This window comes from Crinia signifera, chromosome 3 (assembly GCF_055691185.1).
Source record: "Crinia signifera chromosome 3, ASM5569118v1, whole genome shotgun sequence".
NCBI classification, from domain to species: Eukaryota; Metazoa; Chordata; class Amphibia; order Anura; family Myobatrachidae; genus Crinia; species Crinia signifera.
In genome coordinates this window covers 192,438,264-192,459,261 of record NC_139219.1, presented here as the reverse complement: position 1 = coordinate 192,459,261, position 20,998 = coordinate 192,438,264, and the positions used below count along the sequence as shown (strand labels likewise).

At 49.1% G+C, this 20,998-nt stretch overlaps 2 protein-coding genes across 3 annotated transcripts in view; one reads left to right on the top strand and one right to left on the bottom strand.

Moving 5' to 3' along the window:
- ELOVL4 (ELOVL fatty acid elongase 4) overlaps nt 1–6,381 on the bottom strand; it is a 42,906-nt gene extending 36,525 nt beyond the window's left edge. The window contains exon 1 of the mRNA XM_083177152.1: nt 6,099–6,381. Coding sequence (XP_083033278.1) covers nt 6,099–6,171 — 73 coding nt within the window. The 5' untranslated portion in view covers nt 6,172–6,381. The remainder of the gene's footprint in view (nt 1–6,098) is intronic.
- A 6,307-nt stretch (nt 6,382–12,688) lies between these two features.
- Nucleotides 12,689–20,998, top strand: part of TTK (TTK protein kinase) — a 47,853-nt gene continuing 39,543 nt past the window's right edge. The window contains exons 1-2 of one of the 2 annotated variants that reach the window (XM_083177150.1): nt 12,689–12,844; nt 18,378–18,528. In XM_083177150.1, coding sequence (XP_083033276.1) covers nt 18,387–18,528 — 142 coding nt within the window. In that variant the 5' untranslated portion in view covers nt 12,689–12,844; nt 18,378–18,386. Of the gene's footprint in view, nt 12,845–12,972; nt 13,091–18,377; nt 18,529–20,998 lie in introns of those variants that run through there. The other variant, XM_083177151.1, reaches the window with a different exon arrangement.

Sequence of the window (20,998 nt, the reverse complement as noted above, 5' to 3'; positions counted from 1 at the left end):
CGGTGGCTCGCTACGCTCGCCACAGGTTTATATCCAACTCCATGCCCACTTGGATAGTAGGGGTATGAAAAGGACCCCTTTTTCCCATTGAATTCCATGTTAAAATGGACTCATCGCATCCGATGGTCGCATGCGATGCGATATCGCATCGCATCTGATTGTATGCCTTAACTTAAGGCATACAATCAAAAAATCGGCAGCCCAGATACTACATAAGTACCTTTTTTTTTATTTTGTTTTACAAAATAGTCTTATTTCCTTCCCGAAGGCAGCCAATCAAGAATAATAAGGATCTAAGAGCAGCTGCCAATAGGTTCTGATTACCATATCAAAAATAATGGAAGCGGACTCATATTCACTGTGCATAAATGGGTAGTAGGGTGGCCAATCCTGGGATCGGTGGGATCCCGGGATTTGGCCTCTAAAACGCCGGGAATTCAATCCCGGGATTGGAGTTTCTAATCCCGGGATTTCGGGATTAGACTGCGCATGCGCAGTTTAAAGCCGGGCAGCATCTGAGCGAGTGCTCAGACGCTGCCCGGCTACTCCCGTCCCAGCGGCTCTGCACAGCGTGAAAAGGTGACAGGTCACGCTATGCAGGCCACACAGCCGCACAGCGTGCTTCTGGCTTCCCGACACCACCCGCCTGGCACCCGTTTTCACTGCGCACCCACCCGCTGGATCCTGGCTTCACCCGGCTACAAAACGCCCACCCACCTTCACCGTCCACCCTCCAGGCCGCGCCACACCTCACCGCACATGTAAGTTAATATGCAGGGCGGCCAAGGAGGGTTTTTCTTATTAGGGAAGCCAATCCCGGGATCGGGCATTTTTCAATTCCGATTTCCGGGATTGAAAAAATGCCCCAGGATTGGCATCCCTAATGGGTTGTCCAAAAAATGCTATTTTAGAAATGAAACAAGAATTGTTGGTGTACTGTCAAAATTGGGAATATGCACATAGGGTGTTTAATGAAGTATCCCATGCTGATCCCCATTTCTGATGGTAAGGGTGGCAAGACAGTGGCTTGTTATCTGCTGAACCCAGGAACACATGCCAATATGAGAAGCTATAATGTACATCAGTAACATGCAAAAACACTTCAACAATCCTAAAGATCTGTTCAAAACTGGCTTATTATTCAAAATATAATTTTTACAGACTTGCAAACAATTATAATAACTATGCTGCAATTATTTGCTTGCCAATTGAAAACCTGGCTATTACAGCAATTCTACAAGCGTTTCCTGAAAACTCACCTCTTCAGACAAGCTTATCAAATTCCAGAACCAGCCACTTAACCGTCATATACTGTTCCTATCTAACCACATCCATTCTCTTTCTTTTTTACATTTTTCCATCCTCCTGACCCCTGGCCAAACTGCTGGGTCATACGGCACACCATGAACCTTTGCATTCTGGTGGAATTAATGCAATAAACAACACCTGTCCTTGTGTATCAATGCCTATTTCCCTATAAATTGTAAGCTTGCGAGCAGGGCACTCATACCTTTGACTGTCTGTAAATACTCAGTTTGTTGTATCACTGGGGCAGATGTATGAACCAGCGTTAAGTGCAGAAATGCACTTAACGCTGGTTAACTGGAGGGGGGGGGATTATGATTTTCCTACGGTATTACTAGCGCACCTAACGTGCGCTAGTGACAGCCCACCGAGTTATGCTCGGCGGGGCTGTCCCCTGCAATCCCCCCCCCAGTGTTTAGTAGCCGGTGCGATGTATTAACAGCCGCCCAGGCGTTAATTTGCCCGTCTACTTCGCCAGCTCAGGGCTAGCGTTGTCCTGTCCCCCACTGCGGGGACGCTAGCCCTGCTTCTGGCTCGGGCTGCGCAGGAGATCCCGCGGTTTTAGCGAGATCTCACGCATGCCCATTAGAGCCGGACAGGTGGGGGAAGCGCACTGAGCATGCGCGGGACGCCAGGGGAGCCGATAAGGAGAGCCGTTAACGCTGGGCATAACGGCTCTCCTTATCAGCTTGCAGAGGGTTAATACATTAGCAAATAACGGGTGCCTGCTTCTCTTCGTTATGCAGGAGAAGCGGGACCCGTTATTTGAGAAGCGCTAAGGGGGGGTTAGTACATCTGCCCACTGTCTCCTATTGTAAATCACAATGGAATATGCCGCGCTATATAAAAAACAATAAAAAAGCACAGAGGCCAATTATAGATAAACTGCGCATGCCTATTGGCCGCAATGCACAATGCCTGGCTGCAACTTTTTCTTTTTGCTGGCCGTACACACAGTGACATCCACTTGTGCCCAGTGTTCCGAGGGCTTTTTACATATTTGCATGGGTGCGAACGGATGTGTACCTGTACACATACATTCACACAGCGAGAACATTAATTCACAAAGCAGATCGGTGGCTTAATGACACCAGTTTGTATAAATAGTTGTTTCACTAGCCACTGCGAATTAGCAGCCATGTGGACAGCTCTGAATCGAGCCCATGATTAATGGTTTCCATAAAGTATATCATAACCTTTGCCCTGGTTACCCTGCAAACTGCTCATTTGGAAAGTAAATATGATACTACTTTAAAATTTACAACAAGAAAAAATAAATTGCTGCTGCAGGAGGCCCAATGGAAGAAAATATTTGAGTCTTCATATAAAATGTCCAAGTGCTTGAACCACTCTGAGATGCATATTAAACTATTACACAGGTTATATCTTACGCCGGACAGACTCCATACGATCTGGCCCTCCTGCTCGAAGTTTTGTTGCGGTGAAGTTGGTCATCTGTTCCATACCTTTTGGTCATGCCCATATATAATGGCCTTTTGGAAAGATGTCTTTGGCCTTATTAATAAAGCTCTAGATCTATCTCCGTCACCCTCTCCCCTTGTGGCTCTACTAAATTGCTTCCCAAGTACAGTTCCCCCCATTGACGCTACGTTCTTGGACACATATACATTGCAGCCCAGGCTGCTTTGGCTCGGTGTTGGAAACAACCAGCGCCTCCCCCCTGTATTAAAGTCATTCATAAAGTCAATTCTCACTTCTTAATGGAGACAGACCATTCCCCAAACAACTTTCTACCCACCCCTCCCTAACCCGCTGGAACCCATGGAGGGCCTTTGTTGCGGATGGTGAAGGAACTGACCTTATACAGCAAAGCCCAGCCGAAACGACCTAGGGACGGGATGCAGTGTAGATCCCGGCGTTCAGAATCCCGATCGCCGAAATCCCGATCACCGAAATCCCGACACTTTCTCCCTCCGGGGGTGTCCACGACACCCCCGGAGGGAGAATAAATTAGTGTGCCGAGCGTAGCGAGGCATCGGGCCCGCTGCGTGGCGATCCACGTCCCCCCCTTGTCGGGATTTCGGCGATCGGGATTCCAGCGTCGGGATCCAACCACATTAATATGCTGCAATGGAGCAAAGGATATCAATTTCTTCTGTTTTTGGCAACCAATGTGTGTGGAGAATTCAAATGATGAATGACCTCACTCAACTTACTGAATCAGGGATATAATTAGTCTATGTTGCCATGTTAATGGTCAGTGTGTAGTTCTCTTTTGTCCCCATTCCAATTCTCATATCATGACAATGCCCCTGTGACATGCAGCTCTGCCCTAATCAACACAATCACATTAGGGAGAATTCTGGTGCCATTCCAAATCCAATGAATGGGCGCATTGGCTGAAATGTTACCCGAGTTGAACCTAATGAGTACAATGATCTCCTTGCCACTGGGGTGAACATTCCGAAGAGCTCATTAGCTAAAGTTTTGACCTTAAAACTAAAAACATGGGAGAAAATAGCATTTCCATTAATTTGGTCCATTGTCACTTGTCTGTTGCTATCCCTCTATTTGCTCAGACAGCGCCAGCTTCTCATGTTCACCTAGTGGCACACCCATAAGAAGGTGATGCAAACGTAGAGCTTTTATTGGCCCTCACAACCATCTCAGTGGGCCTTCATAGTGAATGATTATTTGTTTCTGGTACTATATTTATAGTAATTGGGAGCAGTATATGAAAATGAAGTGAATTAATGACAGGGAATGCTTCTTTGTGACCGAGCAATGGTGGAACTTGTGGGTGGTGAGCCCAGGTACAAGAATATAATCTGGACCACCACTGCTACCCCAACCCAAGTTTACAAAATGCAACATGGCAGTGGGTGACAGGGAGAGGGTTACAGGGGAGGAAGTGGACACCTTATGCCACTTTTAGACCGCAAATGCTTGGTCTCACCTGGGATTAGGTCACGAGTCCAACCTGTGTAGGACCCAGCAAGTGTGGCTCTCAGTGGTCCGGCTTATTGCCTGGTCGTTGATATCAGGTGGGGGGCTGGACGGAGGCACGACAGGTGGGGGCATTGGGAGGAGGCATCACTGAGGTCACCTGCCTTCTCCATAGAAAAGGAGGCTGCAGCCTCCTCCATAGAAGTGAACAGGACCCGGGTTACCCGTTCACACTGACCAGCAACCGGGGTCCGACATGGGTAGTACCCTTCTTTTTACCAGGGTCAGATTTGGACCCCATATTTTTCAAAATGCCCTTTCACACCGCACAGTGACCCAGGTCAGACCCAGGCTATTTGTGTGGTGTAAAAGGGGTATAAGTCTTAAGGAGCCCATACATGCTGCGATCGTGGCATGTATGCTGCACATACTTTTTGTACTAGCTTTTCATCGCATCGCATGCACAATGCATGCGATGCGATGTGTACTATTTAAGTACAGAACGTACGCCCAAAACGGAGCGTGTATGGGCTCCATTAGCGAAATAATAGTATTCCAAAAATAAATAAATAAATAAATAAAATAACTGAAAGACGCTTGTTCTTCAGCACTGTATGTAGAAAGGGGCAGTTTCTTACTAAGGGACCCATTTATCAATTACTGGCACTGGGATGTATCATCCCACAAGCGCAGGGACAGGGCTCCAAAAGAAGCCCTTCCCTGTGGTGCGCTCAGCCAAAAGCCAGGGGGTCTGCGCATGTGCAGTTAGCCCTGACCCCTCTGCCGACCATAGGCCACAATGGACTATCGCCATCTCGGAATGGCGATAGCCCAGGGATGCGAAGCCAGGCTGTCCGATGTTGATACATCAGGCAGCTTCACGTACCCCATACAAACCTATGGGCATACCTCCCAACTGTCACGCTTACCGCAGGAACGTCCCGATATTCGGGGATGTTCCCGCGTCCCGCCCGGGGCCGCCATTGTCCCGCGGTGGGGGGGGGACAGTTGGGAGCCCCCCCAGCTTGCCAAGAATAGACGCTGTGCGCATGCGCACAGCGTCTATTCAGCGCCGACGAGCGGCGAAAACGGGGGCGTGGCCGGAGTTCGCGTCAACCGTGAGGGCACGGCCCCTTTTCTCGAGGCCGCGCCCCCTTTTCGTCCCGACCTCCCAACTTCAAAAGTTGGGAGGTATGCTATGGGGGAGCCTAGTCCGGCAGCGATCGGAGATTCGTGCTTCAGTCCCCCTTTGGCACATTCGGGGGATAATTAATATTTGCGATTAATACGGATGTTTTCGGCAATTTAGCCGCAAATACTGTTTAATAAATGTGGCCCTAAATCTGACACACAGCTTTACACCTACACAGTTCATGGCTTTGTGGCCAACTGGGAATAACATACCCTTCCCTGCCCAGCACAGCTATCCAAGATATAACCAGTTTCCTTTTGTAGACATAACTTTCCTCAATGAGAAACAAGCACATAATGTACTAGAAAGTCTGATGTGAATAGTGCGAGAGGATAATGCAAAGCTACACGCAGCTGTTATAGAAAATTGTACAGGGAATATTTTATAGTATTTGAGGTCATACCTAGGATGTAGGGTGATATGCTCATATGCAGAAGCTGAACCTCACGATTCCTGCAATAAATGAAGAACCGGCAGCTTGTATAGTAAGCCGACAGACAGTGCATGGCAGCGGGGACAACCCTCACCCCCATATAATGCTCGTACAGGCTGCCGGTGGGGATGGGGGTAGTGCCGTGCGGCTAGGGATGGAAATAATGGTACCCGAGGACGGCTGCGGGTAAAGGGCAGATGGGGGTGGGTGGAGTGTGAATGTTGGGGATGGGCCCTCCAGGCCCGGCGCTCTCTCCCTTACCTGCGATGCTTAAGCCCCAGTTATAAAGGCGCAGCGCGCTGCTCATCAGCTCGGACACCGCACTTAGCACCATCTTTCCTCCCCTACCCAGCAGCACCGACTAGATCTGTCCAGGAATCCCGCACAGAAGCTCGGGGTCAGCGAGAGGCGGCAGAGCGGGACATGGCGTGTAGGATCAGCAGCCGGGTAACAACACCGAGGATGATGATGGCGGATGAAAAAAACTGCGCCACCTCTCAGCCAACTGACAGCTCGGCGCGCACACGTGACGCGGTTGCCCTGGTTACAGCCGCATTCAAAGCACCGACCTCCAGACGGCACAGGAGCCAATTATCGTCAAGGGGAGTGGTCAGGATGCTAATAAACCCGGAGCGATTGAGGGACGAGTTCTCAAATGGGGCGTAAGCGCGGCGCTGGTAACAGCAGCTGTCACTATCAGCTGGAACTGGAAGGGATTGGACAGGCAGGCAGGCAGGCAGGCAGGCTGTGCTGCGGCTGCCGTGCTCACCAGTACAGCAGTGACATATTGGATCTGTATTAGGATTTAATTCAGACGTGATCACAGGACACATTTTGTTTGCAGATAGGCAAAAAGAGTTGATAAAAAATGTGCAGAGTATTTGTATGAGTTATTTTGTTTCTATGCAGGGAAAATATTGGCTGTTTTGTTTTTACACTGCAGCTTAGATACCAATTCAACACACCCTACCTAAATCTAAAGGTGGCCATACACATACTTCCCAACTGTCCCGATTCCTTGGGCGAATCCCACGTCCTGTCCAAAGTCAGCAGCGTCCTGTGGTGGTCAGGGCTGGCAACATAAATCTTGGGGCCCGGTACCCTTGTAAGATGCACGGGGCGTGGCCTGCGCTCGCTGCGCATATTTACCTCGCTGCCCTCCATCTCTCACCTTCGGGCCGATGGTGGTCCCGGTACTTCCTCTTGCTCCACCGGCTTCCAATGCGACGCCACCTGTAGGGGAAATGGGGAAAGGGGAATCCCACTAAGGGGGGGGGGGGGGATGATCATCACAGGCACTGATGGCCTCAGACTGGTTACACCCACTTGTGGAACACGGCGGGTGTAACTCGGGTGGGGGGAACGCTCCGGGGAGGGGAAGGAGCACAAACAACACAACAACAGATACGAGACAGGTGATACTCACCAGCCGCCTACCGGTCTTCCGACTCGCTTAGGATGCTGGTACCGGCACCTGAAAATGAACACACGTAACCTCCCGCTCCCTAGGGCAGGGCAATACACCAGCGTACCTGCGGCTTAAAGCCCGCGAAACCTGCGGCCTGAAGCTGTCTTATGTAACCTGAGACCTAGCGCCGGATCTTCCGATACCACGGGCTGGCGTCGTGCAACCTGGCGTCCAACGCCCGCGCAACCTGTGACCTAGCGCTGGATCCTTAGATGTCACAGCCTAGCGTCGCGCAACCTGGCGCCTAATGCCCGCGCAACCTGCGACCTAGCGTCGCACAACCTGCGACCTAGCATCGCGCAACCTGCGGAGAACACAATCTGCACAGGGCCACAATTGCATGAACCCAAGTACAGCATACAATACACAGTGCCAAATAAAACAGTACAATGCAACCATGGACAACACTGCACCAGCACTCTAGCGAGGGTTTACCTTCCTCTGGCTGCTCCCAGCCATACCACAGTGGCTCCTGTGGCGCTACCTGAATTCGCGGCCTGCTGCCGCAGACCGATTAACCCTACTCTCAGGCCCCAGACCTGGGATGGTCTAGGCCTAGTACACAAGGGCCTGAGTTACTTGGATGAGGCCAGGAGGGCCCCATCGGTACTTGCTCATGGGCCCAGATGACCCGGCTACCGCCTACCCAGGCCAACGGGCCTGACTCTGCTACACGGGCCTACTGCCCGACTATGTGGGCCTAAAGCCCAGGACACCAATGGGCCTGATGCCCAAGCAACAAATGGGCCTAATGCCCAGCACCACCAACCTAAGGGCCTAATGCCCACAACACCAAAGGGGCCTAATGACCAGCTACCCATGGGCCTAGTGCCCGACCAGAACACGCCTTAATGTCTCGGGCCTGCTGCCCGACTACTGCACACAGGCCTAGTGCCTGAATTGGGCCTACTGCCCGAACACCTGGTGGTCTAGGGAGGAGACCCATATGTGGACTTACCCGTCCTAGGGCAGCTGCTGGACCAAGCCTGGTCCAGCTCCACGTGCGGGGGCCGTCTTCACCGGAGGTGGGATGTCCCCCACCACCTCCAGGCTTCCTGCAGTCTTCACCGGGGCAGCGGGGCTGGGGCAAGCTCTTTTGCGTTGCACCCCGCCGCGCCCGGGCTTCTGGTGTCCGCCGCTCTGCACTTCGCCCGGCGGGCGGCAGCGTGTCGCAGTACTCCGCACACGCCTGCCGCCGTCCGGGACTTCCGCCGTCTTCTCCTCGCCAGTGGCAGCTCATGCTCCTGGTGTCGGACAACGCCAGTAACATTGTGCGGGCATTAAACATGGGCAATTTCCAGCACGTGCCATGTTTTGCCCACACAATAAATTTGGTGGTGCAGCATTTCATCAAAAGGGACAGGAGCGTGCAGGAGATGCTTGCGGTGGCCCGCAAAATTTGCGGACACATTCTGCATTCTGCCACTGCCTGCCGAAGGCTGGAGCGGGAGTAAAAAGTCTGCAACCTGCCCTGCCATCAGCTTAAACAAGAGGTGGTGATGTGCTGGAACTCCACCCTCTATATGCTGCAGAGGATGGAGGAGCAGCAAAAGACCAAGCCTACACGGCCACCTACGACATAGGCAGAGGAGCAGGGCTGCACCTGACTCAAGCGCAGAGGAGGCTGATTTCCGTGTTGTGCAAGGTTCTCCAGCCGTTTGAACTAGCCACACGTGAAGTCAGTTCCGACACTGCCAGCATTAGTTAGGTGATTCCCCTGATCAGGCTGTAGCAGAAGCAGCTGGAGAAAGTAAAGGAGGAGCTTAAGCGTAGCGATTCCGCAAAGCATGTCGCTCTTGTGGATGAAGCTCTCCATACGCTTTGCCAGAATACGAGGGTGGTCAGTCTGTTAAAGTCAGAGGAATACATTCTGTCCACCGTGCTCGATCCTCGGTTTAAAGCGTATGTTGCGTCTCTATTTCCGGCGGACACAAGTCTACAAAGGTGCAAAGACCTGCTGATCAGGAGATTGTCATCTGAAGGGGACCGTGACACGGCCCCAGCTCCTCCTTCATTTTCTCCCACACCTGTGCCTGCAAGAAAACAGCTGCGATTTCCCACACAACCCGCTGGCGGGGATGCAGGGCAGGCAGGAGGGGGTTTGGATATCTGGTCTGGACTAAAGGCCCTGGCAACGATTGCTGACATGTCTACTGTCGCTGACATGACATCTTTTCGCTGTAGAGCCAGTTTATACAGGGAGATATTATGTATTGTTTTTTTTGTGTGGGGGCCCAAACAAACCAATCATTTCAGCCACAGTTTTGTAGACCCTGTCGCTGAAATGTTTGGTTTGTTAAAGTGTGCATGTCCTATGTGCAAAGGGTGCATGTGCACTCCCAGAATGGGAGTCTGCCACTGCAGCTCTCACCCTGCATTAATCTGGGAGTCTGCCACTGCAGCTCTCACCCTGCATTAATCTGGGAGTCTGCTACTGCAGCTCTCACCCTGCAGCTTTCACCCTGCATTAATCTGGGAGTCTGCCACTGCAGCTCTCACCCTGCATTATTCTGGGAGTCTGCCACTGCAGCTCTCACCCTGCATCACACAACCAGATGCCGTCAGAAGACGGCCTAAGTGACAGGAGCGTTTCTGCCACTGCATGCAGAATGCTGCCGAATCTATCTACCACTGCTCCTCGGCTGGTGGTAAACAACACAATCAAGCCAGATAGTGGTCTTATTAGATATTAAACTGATAAAAACAGATACACAGCACACTCACAGGCCAACTCAGCGCGGCACGAAATGCCCACTGCTACTCGGCTGCACATCGTAAACACGATCAAGCCAGATAGGGGTCTTATTGGGTATTTAACTGAACATGTATAATTATGAAGGAAGCCACCTGTAATTTGAACTGGTACACAGCTCCAACCCAGGGGTAAAAGTGGTCCTAGAGAGGTGTGGGAACTCTTTTCCATCTGCCACCTAATTAATTACCCCCCCTCCCCTCCACCCATTTTGAGAGACGACTGGTAATAATCACATTAAATGTATTAATAATAACACAATCAAGCCAGATAGGGGTCTTATTAGATATTAAACTGATAAAAACAGATACACAGCACACTCACAGACCAACTCAGCGCGGCACGAAATGCCCACTGCTACTCGGCTGCACATCGTGTACACGATTAAGCCAGATAGGGGTCTTATTGGGTATTTAACTGAACATGTACGATTATGAAGGAAGCCACCTGTAATTTGAACTGGTACACAGCTCCAACCCAGGGGTAAAAGTGGTCCTAGAGAGGTGGGGGAACTCTTTTCCATCTGCCACCTAATTAATTACCCCCCCTCCCCTCCACCCATTTTGAGAGACGACTGGTAATAATCACATTAAATTTATTAATAATAACACAATCAAGCCAGATAGGGGTCTTATTAGATATTAAACTGATAGAAACAGTTACACACTTGCAGAACAAGTCAGTGCTGCACGAAACGCCCACTGCTCCTCGGCTGCACATCGTAAATACGATCAAGATAGGGGTCTTATTGGGGCCTAGTTTTTCAAACTACCATCCTGTCTGCCGCTGCAGTGCCACTCCTAGATTAGCCACGTGCTTGTGTCGCACACTTGTGTCGCTTACCATAGTTATCCAGCTACCGTGGTGCAACCTTTTGCCCTAAAAACAATATTGTGAGGTGTGAGATGTTCAGAATAGACTGGGGCCAAAAGTAATAGGGTGAGAGTTTCAGAAAGTGAGATATTTTGGGAGAGTTTTCCCAGTTTTTTTAAAGCAGCAATCAATTACATGGCAAAATCAACCTGGTTTTGCAGTGTAATTGATTGCTGGTAGGTTTGAAGGTAATCAGAACCCAAAACGCGAAAAGTGGCCGGTACACATCCCTATTATAAACTGCAGCTGGAGTCCGTAAAAAATGGTACAGTACTGGCTAAAACAGGGTGTGTCTCTATATACTTAAGATGCCCTAAGTAAATATTTCCATAATATTAATTTGTTAGGGAACAACTATGATTTGGAAAGGATTTAAACCGCTCCCAACTTTAGGGTGTTTGGAATTGGGATCTGGAGCGACCGTCCAAAAAAGGCCAAATCCACAGGAGGTGTGGACTTGGTCTCAGGTGAAGGACATAGCATTCCACGGCAACCCCCATTTTTTGGCACTTTTGGGGGCTTGTCAAGCACTCACTGATCAGCAAACCTCCCAACTTGTGTCCTGTCAGAAACGGGACAGCTGCGTGCGCCCCCAAAAAGGGGGCATGGCCTTGTGGGATCATGCTTTCCAAGGCCACGCCCCCATTTTCCATCCCTCAGCAGCACTGAATAGATGCTCATACGCACAGTGTCTATTCTCTTCAGGTTGGGGGGACTCCCAACTCCCCCCCCCCCCCCCACCGTGGGACACCGACAGCCCTGTGCGAGGTGCGGGAACGTCCCCGAAAACCGGGACGTTACCGCGGAAATAAGGACAGTTGGGAGGTATGGATCAGCCCCCCTTCCCACCATTAGTTCATAGTTGCCTACCCTCCTGCATTCTGCAGGAGACTCCCTGAAATACCAGCTATCTCCCGCTCTCCTTTATTAGTCTAGCAATCTCCCTCATTTCACCTAGACCACATTAATACTGTTACAATTGTGGGGAAAAAAGGAATAAGACAGATACATTTACACTGAATCATCTGTACCATTACCCATCACTTTAGCAAGTATAGTAGCTCTTACTAAACTGCTTTGGGCTCATCTACATATGCATATAAGTTATTTAGAAGACTCCTCTCATATGTACCAGTGTGCACTAATGCTTCTTAGTGCCACATTCACAATCTTTTTGCACAATCTCTCCATATATGGAACTAGACACGCTCTTTATGTGGAGCATGACATGCCCCCTCAATAGGACACTATGCAAAATTCTGCTACCAACTATAATCTCCCTGAAACTACTATTCAAAAGTAGGCAAGTATGCATTGGATGCTGTGCACATCATGTGTACGGCATCTATTCAGTATTCGTCGGCTGCTCTGTGGCCCGCAGCGGGACAGTCTCCAATTAGCGAAACAGTCCTACTGTAATTGGGACAGTTGAGAGGTATGGATCTGTGACTGGCTAAAACTCAAGCCTGCATTTCACTTTTTAGTTTAGTCAGCCACAGAATAAAACGTATTAGGCTCCTGTGTTACAGCGTTCCCCTCTGAATCAGCCCACCAATTAGAAGGTACACTATGCAACTTTATATGCTATTGGCTTTTAACATACATTGAAGTATATAATTTGTCGAGGTACATTAATATTACAACTCCGCAATATGTATTGCTGGCTGTAGCTAACATGCTGCCCCACACAAACATGGCAGTAGGAGATTCAGCGCGCTGCCGGGCCAGTCACTTCCTATTCCGTTGGCAGTGTCCAATCACAGCTCAGCATTGCGGATGTGGCGAATTTCAAACTTGCTGGTTTGTACTGTACGTACCGCTGCTGTGTTATCTGCGCCGTGACAGCGCTGGGAGCTCTCCGTTACCGGCGTCACCGGGTGTCATACCGAGAGTAACGGCGGCGCTGCCTGACAGGTTGGTGACTTCTATTGTCCTGTACAGGGGAGCGGGGACGTCTGTGCTGAGATGGGCTCGGCCTCTAACGGGCTGTGTCCCTGTGGCTGCTGTGTTTTCTCTGTTAGCTCGGTTCCACGGATGCCAAAGAGCGAATGCGTAAAGCGGCACATAGCCGCTCACAGCGAACTCGCCCCGTGGGTTGCAATCTAATTCCACGCTCTCATAGCATTTTTACTAGGCGCACCCACCTGAGTAGGTGAAAAGGTAGGGCAGGTTTTTTTATTCTAAGCTAAACCATGTGTGGAACTGTGCAGAACTTCTGGTGCACCCTTTTAAAGGTTGGGTTTAAATAGCATAATTTTGTGTCTGATGTCCAGGGTGGACATCAGACACAACCTCGCCGAGGTTGCTATTGGTATAAAAGTTTAATAAATTTGTCATGTTAAATTGATACCTTGTATGTGGTGCAGTATATGAGAGTTTCATGATACAAACTTTCTTTTGCAAAATCACAAATAATTGTTGACCCCATAATGTTTATGTAACTCTACAGCTTCAAAAGTAGGCAAGAACTAAAGTTCAACGCATATTTTTATGGGTATGGGTGAAAACCGGACCAGGACAAAACCCCCAGACCGCCGGACCAGACATCAAACTCTGCATTTTGGAGCTTGTAGCCTCCGGTCCGGGGGGTGTCCTGTCCGGGGGGCTGCCTGTCACACCTGTCACCAGGGAGAGGAGCAGGGGGAGAATAAAGCCACCCCCATCTACCTCAAAACCTAAGTAACCCAGTTTATCCTTGCAGTGGGAAAATAGACTTCTGCTCTATGACTAGAATTGATCCAAAGATCACAATTATGACGGAAATGTTTTTACCTTCATCTCTTTTGAAGGTATCATGACCACTTTTGTTATTTTTCACCTACGCAACTGCACATGCCTTAAAGCAGGGGTGGCCAAACCTGTCCTCAAGATCTACCAACAGTTCATGTTTTTCAGGCAACCTGTGGCTCTATAGTAGGAATGAATGCAGCATGTTTGAAAATGTGACAGTTAGTAATGACTACACCTCTGCACCAACTAGGAGATCTGGAAAACGTGGACCGTTGGTAGATCTCGAGGACCGGTTTGACCATCCCTGCCTTATGGCTGGTTTCACACTGTCCGGCTCCTGCCGGACGGGAAATTACCGCACGGCTTAAAAGCCGTGCCGCCCCTACAGTGTGTAATGGACAGCTATGTGTCCATTCACACAGGACGGCCACGGCACGGTTACCGGGTAGCAGCCGGTCATTTGGTGTCCAGTTTTAGCGCTCCACCGCCCCCAAACTGACGTCACTTCAGTTTTTACCCTCAAATTTACATAGCACTGGCTCACGGAGCCGGTGCATGTGAAAGAGACAACTGTCAGGCAAAAAGCCGGACAAAATGTGTCCGGCATTTTGCCGTCCGGACAAAACCGGAGTGTGTGAAACCAGCCTAAGGCTGGTTTCACACACTCCGGTTTTGTCCGGAAGGCAAAATGCCGGACACATTTTGTCCGGCTTTTTGCCTGACAGTTGTCTCTTTCACATGCACCGGCTCACTGAGCCGGTGCTATGTAAATTTGAGGGTAAAAACTGCAGTGACGTCAGTTTGGGGGCGGTGGAGAGCTAAAACCGGACACGAAATGACCGGTGTGTGTGAAAGGCCCCCATTGCCCTCAGCACACACTGACCTGTGAGGACGGGACGGCCACGGCACGGCAGCCGGACACTGCAGTGGAAAGATCCGGCTGCTACCCGGCGGCCGTGCCGTGGCCGTCCAGTGTGAATGGACACATAGCTGTCCATTACACACTGCAGGGACGGCACGGCTTTTAAGCCGAGCGGTATTTCGCCGTCCGGCAGGAGCCGGACAGTGTGAAACCAGCCTAAAGGGTATGGGTGAAAACCGGACCAACACAAAACCTCCGGACCGGACATCAAACTCTGCATTTTGTAGCTTGTAGCCTCCGGTCCGGGGGGTGTCCTGTCCGGGGGTGTCCTGTCTGGGGGGGCTGCCTGTCACCAGGTAGAGGAGGGGGGGGGGTAGAATAAAGCCTCCCTGTATGGTCCGGGCATGTAGCAAAAACCGGACGGTCCGGACCACACAGGGAGGCTGTAATCTCCCCTCCCCATGTCCCTGGTGATAGCTATCACAGGGATCCCCCCGGACAAGACACCCCCCAGACAGGACACCCCCCGGACCGGACTCTACAAGCTCCGGACTGCAGATTGTGATGTCCTGTCCGGAGTGTAGTCCGGTCCGGTTTTTACATAGTCCCTATTTTTATTGCTCCAGATTAAGGCAACCCCATCTACCTCAAAACCTAAGTAACCCAGTTTATCCTTGCAGTGGGAAAATAGACTTCTGTTCTATGACTAGAATTGATCCAAAGATCACAATTATGACGGAAATGTTTTTACCTTCATCTCTTTTGAAGGTATCATGACCACTTTTGTTATTTTTCACCTACGCAACTGCACATGCCTTAAAGCAGGGGTGGCCAAACCTGTCCTCAAGATCTACCAACAGTTCATGTTTTTCAGGCAACCTGTGGATCTATAGTAGGAATGAATGCAGCATGTTTGAAAATGTGACAGTTAGTACTGACTACACCTCTGCACCAGCTAGGAGATCTGGAAAACGTGGACCGTTGGTAGATCTCGAGGACCGGTTTGACCATCCCTGCCTTAAAGGGTATGGGTGAAAACCGGACCAACACAAAACCTCCGGACCGGACATCAAACTCTGCATTTTGTAGCTTGTAGCCTCCGGTCCGGGGGGTGTCCTGTCCGGGGGTGTCCTGTCTGGGGGGCTGCCTGTCACACCTGTCACCAGGTAGAGGAGGGGGGGTAGAATAAAGCCTCCCTGTATGGTCCGGGCATGTAGCAAAAACCGGACGGTCCGGACCAGCCGGGGAGGCTGTAATCTCCCCTTCCCCATGTCCCTGGTGATAGCTATCACAGGGACCCCCCCGTCCAAGACACCCCTGGACAGGACACCCCCCCGGACCGGACCCTACAACTCCGGACGGCAGATTTTGATGTCCTGTCCGGCAGTCCGGGGTTTAGTCCGGTTTTTACATAGTCCCTGCCTTAAATGTAATATCCGTTGGATTGAACTGCAATTTTTGAAAACCTTGTCTACAGCAGTGGTAGCCAACTCCAGTCCTCAATAGCTACCAATAGTTCTTGTTTTCTAGATCACCTAGCTAGGTCAGAGGTGCACTCATTAGTGACTGACACAGAGGTGGAGCTAATTACTTCACTCATGTTTCTATGAGGAGACCTGGAAAATGTTAACTGTTGCTAGCTCTCGAGGACTGAAGTTGGCTATCCCTGGTCTAGTGCGTATCCAGATTTAGTAGTGTCAGTGCCTTAAGGGGAGATCCTTGATGACCCATGTACACACCTCAGCATGGACAGCTTATGCCTATAGGGAAGTACAGGGTACTTCATGGTGGCTCCCCCAGGGGCATAAAAGGGCAATCCCAGTGGCAGTTGGCAGACTGCAGTTCCTTACCTTAACACAGTGATTTTCAAACTTTTTACTTAGTGGCACACTAAATAAAAAATTGCCAAGGCACCCCATAGGGCCAAACACGTTGGCCCCCACAGGAAAAAAAAACAAAAACCTATTGGCCCCCATATAGAAAGCAACTACACTGGTCCCCACAGGTAACAAAAATAAAATGCATTGGAGCTTTACATGAAAAGAAGAGACCAGTAAATAACAGTTGAACTGGTGCTGGCTGTAAACTGGTTTGGGCATCTCTAGATCTGGGGGCACACTTGGGAACAGCTCATGGCACACTAGTGTGCCATGGCACAGTGGTTGAAAAACACTGCCCTAACGTTTAAAAAGAGGGACACTTGTAGCAACAGAAGAGAGATGTTTTAACCATCCAGGTGCGGGGCAGCTAGAGGAATTGTATCTTGCACCATTAATGGGTTGACTAGGAGCTCTGCAGAGTGTTGCTAGAACAGTTGAAGCTAGTCATTGGTGCTGTGTGCACTGCCTGATCGCTCACCAGCAGAGGCTGTGGCATTGAAGCCACAGACTCTAATTCAGGGGTAGCCAACTCCAGTCCTCGAGAGCTACCAATAGTTCTCGTTTTCTAGATCACCGAGCTGGGCACAGGTGCACTCATTACTGACTGACACATTATAAATGATCCACAGCTCAAGCTAATTACTTCACTTGTGATTCTGTGAAGAGACCTGGAAAACGTTAACTGTTGGTAGCTCTAGAGAACTGGAGTTGGCTACCACTGCTCTAATGTTACCTGCACTTTTCCTCCTGCCAGATCTCAAGGGAGAAGTCGAGGGGTGAAGTATTATGGAATGCCTGCATCTAGAAGCATAGGGAAGACACTGGCCCTAGACTTGAGATGCCCCCATGAAATCCAGATGCTTAGGCATTTGCCTACAATGATTCTCTGATGTCAGCTCTGCTCACCGAGATTCACTGGAAACAGGCAATTGGTCATTAAGGGTTATTTGCTCCGGAGCTTGCCACGTTGGGTAGCGACTGCATAGTTAGGACAGAGCTGCAGCCTCACAGTAGGCATCATAGATGCTGTGCCCCATAGTATTTACACAAGAGAAATATAGAAACAGGATTTCTACCTAATATAAGCACTTAGTTAAGCATTTTGAAATTGCATCCATATTTTGGTTTAAAAAAACTAAATCTATAAAAAACAAACCTTTGCTTAGTTTTACCAAAAATTGATGTTAAAACCTATACAAATGTCGATGGGCCCGAATACAGCTTTTCATTTGAATACTATTTCCCTCATTTACCTTGTTAAAGCCTTGGATCTATTTTAAAAGTTTTACTTTTCATTCTCTGTTCCACACTACACATACTGTGGTTTTTCTGTACCTCGCAAGTAAAATCTCTTTCAGATCACAATGCTGGGTTGGACCTGGAATATTGATTGCGTATCCAGCACTTTCACACTAAACTCAGGTCGCCCATTATATAGAACAGTGGTGTCAAACTCATGGCCCTACAGCTGTTGTGGAACTACACGTCCCAGCATGCCCTGCCACAGTTTAAGCAATCCATTATATAAAATCTGTAGCAGGGCATGTTGGGACGTGTAGTTCTACAACAGCTGAAGGGCCATGAGTTTGACACCACTGATATAGAGGGGGATCAGGTTTTAACTCTTCTTAAAATCCAGGTCGAATTGCCGGTTTGGTTAACACGGGTTATTAGGTTGGGCGCACCTCAACCCGGCAATAACCTAAGTTTACCTGCAATCTGAAAGGGGTATAAATTAATCTGCTCCTAGAGTCTGTTGCTACTATTGCTTCCTGATGTTATCTGAGCCTTTTTTTGTTGATGAGAAGATCAACCATCATTTTGTGAAAATGACATCTAAAATGGCTGTAAAGACAGCAAAATTCTCTACATGTGTATTTCCCTTTAGACAAGTTAGAGCAATTCATATAAAGTGCAATTGCACTAAAGTTTAGGCAACTGAAAATAGAGTTTAACTTGACTTTGTCATTTTTAGCCTGCTGAAATGGATGATGAAGATATTAGTGAGCGCAAATTAAAAATCGCCTCCATCTTGGACAGAGTTAAAAGCTTCAAAACGAAGTATGGTAATGAGGATACTCTGACAGATGAATTGACTTTCTCAAAGTCTTCTGCAGACACAACAGGTGAGTAATGTTTTAGTTTACATTCCTACCAAATTTAATGCTGTGCACCATCATCTCATTATGTGAACTTTTACTGAAAATAAAAAAAAAATCCTAAAGGCTGCAACAATCTTGGTTACAGTATGGCATGGGTTCAGTTCTGAACACCAGTGTGCACAGGCTCTGTTCCATTTGGGGTGTGTGTGTGTGTTAATTGTTTAACATGGCTGCATCTCCTGTATAAAGTGAACAGGAACTATTCAGTTGTTCTGGGGCATCTATCACTATTACAGGTCTCATGCCCACATTACATGGGTTAGCTTTGAAAACCTAAACTGTGTGTGTGTGTGTGTGTGTGTGTGTTACGGCACTTTGGACAGACATCTGCTTACACTTTAGGAGACTTCTAAAAGTAATTGAAGCACCACCTCCAAAGACCTTGCTGGTGGCAGGATCAAATGCTTCCCTGTTCCCCACCGCTGGGTGGGGGACTGAGAAGGGGTTGGATGGCCAGCATGTCCCGCCTCCACTGTGTTCAGTTCTGGAGGCCATATCTTTAGAAGGATATAAATACATTAGAGACTGTACAAAGAAGGGCAACTAAAATGGTGCATGGCCTACATCACAAAACTTACCTGGAAAGACTAAAAGATCTTAACATGTATAGTTTGGAGCAGAGAAGGGAGAGGGGGGACATGATAGAAATCTTCAAATATATCAATGGTTTTAACATAGTACAGGAAATAAATTTTCTTCAAAGGAAAATAAGTAATGGAACACGAGGACATGCACTGAAGCTGGAGGGAGGTAGGTTCAGGGGAAATGGTAGAAAGAATTACTTCACAGAAAGGGTAGTGGATAAGTGGAATAGCCTCCCATCAGAGGTGGTAGAGGCTACGACAGTAGAACAATTTAAACGTGCTTGGGATAGGCATATGAATATCCTTACAAATAAATCAGGATTAAAAAGGGTTGAGATTCCCTGAAGGATAAAAGAGGCAGACTAGATGGGCCAAATTGTTCTCATCTGCCGTCAAATTCTATGTTTCTACTCAGGTCCGATCTGCGTGGGACTGCGCATTGGACCTGAGGGAGACGTCAAACACATCAGATTTGGTGAAATCTCCCCAAATCGGACTAGTGTATGGGGCACCATTTAGTGTTCGGTATCATGGCAGATGCCAGATTTCCTGAACCTAATTGCCAGGAAAGTAACGTGTATTCGATAATTTTGATTGACTTTTTTTTTTCAAAAGTACAAAACACCCAACCAGGTAGACACGATAATACATAATCGTTATGCATTGAGTATGTGATATAATACAGCATAAGTATCACAAAGCAAGTATCAAATGCATATTTAAAAAAAAAAAAATCTCACTTCCTGCAGGATTTATAGAAATGACGCCATTCGAGTAAGGGCTATGGTGATTTGGTCTACAGCATGATGGTCAACATGGGGTTTTCCACTGTTTTTTCAGCCGACAAGTGCCGACAGGCTGTATTTCATCCTGTTTCAGTTTTATGTAGACTCACATGGAATTGCATGCTCAGAGCAAAGTCCAGTACAAGAGCAGGCTGGGCCAGAGGTTCAATAAGCACAGGCATATCTTCCACAGCATCTGCATCACACTGCTCAATGGTGCAGGCAGTCCAACTGATGAAGAAGTCTAGCAGAAGAAGCATAGACTGCTCTCAGTATTAGGTGCACAGAACATTCCATGTTCATGAGGAAACACACACACACAGCAGGAGTTATAGGACTACCAGGAAGATAAACCGTCAGTAGTAAGGTAGGCACGGAGGAAGATGGCGGCAGCTAGCACACCACCAAGAACACACAGGAGACCAGTAGCTTGGACTGTCACAGTGTTGTTATAGTGCTCTTTAGGATATAAGTGGTCCAATAAATTAATTAGAAGAATATTGAGCAGGGTTAAAAATTCTGTCCATGTGTTGCAGACTACTGCAGCGTTTCCCAGAGCAGGGGTTCATCTGGCCGCAAGGCACAACCAGAGGCAGGGCACCACCACCTCACCTCACTTAGGCAGAGGTACCAGTCCACCGGAGGATCAGGAGAGCGGACGGAGAGACACCCGCCTCCGTCCCCAGGCAAGATGGTGCTGGCGTCACACATGGGAAGGAGCAGTGGAAGAAGCTGTGTCGGGGAGGGCTCCTTTCTGGAGGGTGGAACAGCGCCACTCCACACGCGCGTGTATACTCACCCACCACCAGAGTGGTGTATGCGTTATCAGGGCCGGAGTCACAGCGGGGGACCACAGGAGGCACGGCTCCAACGTCGGGCAGAGTGGAGTCGCAATAGGCCGCAGGCTGCTTGCAGGGGCTATATATTGCCACTCCGCCGCAGCAATCACCAGGACCGGAGGTATTAGGGTCCACCGGGAGTTAAGGCACACGTAGGGGGTGAGTCTCACCACCATCACCAGGGTGTCCGGATAAATTAAACGTATGGCTGGCAGGAGCTACAGCA